Consider the following 222-nt stretch of genomic DNA (forward strand, 5'->3'; position numbering starts at 1 on the left):
CTATTGAATCATAACAAAGCTTGTTTGTTTCAAACTAAGCAAGGATTGATCACGGCCCACATTCTGAAACTAAACAAGATAGAAAACGTGCTATGTACCAGAAAAAAGGAAAAGAATAAAAACATACTTGGTGGAATTGATGTAGGAGAAGACCTTGACACCGTCCAAGTAAGAAATATGCGTCGCTGGAAGTACGTGAGCGTCAGCGATCAGTTCATCGCC

At 40.1% G+C, this 222-nt stretch overlaps 1 protein-coding gene across 1 annotated transcript in view; it reads right to left on the reverse strand.

The window, feature by feature from the left end:
• LOC109841730 (subtilisin-like protease SBT5.4) overlaps positions 1 to 222 on the reverse strand; it is an 8402-nt gene that overhangs the window by 1549 nt on the left and 6631 nt on the right. Inside the window, exon 9 of the mRNA XM_020410675.1 lies at positions 128 to 222. This exon is cut by the window's right edge and continues 142 nt beyond it. Coding sequence (XP_020266264.1) covers positions 128 to 222 — 95 coding nt within the window. The remainder of the gene's footprint in view (positions 1 to 127) is intronic.

The sequence above is a fragment of the Asparagus officinalis genome, chromosome 5 (assembly GCF_001876935.1).
Source record: "Asparagus officinalis chromosome 5, Aspof.V1, whole genome shotgun sequence".
Lineage (NCBI taxonomy): Eukaryota > Viridiplantae > Streptophyta > Magnoliopsida > Asparagales > Asparagaceae > Asparagus > Asparagus officinalis.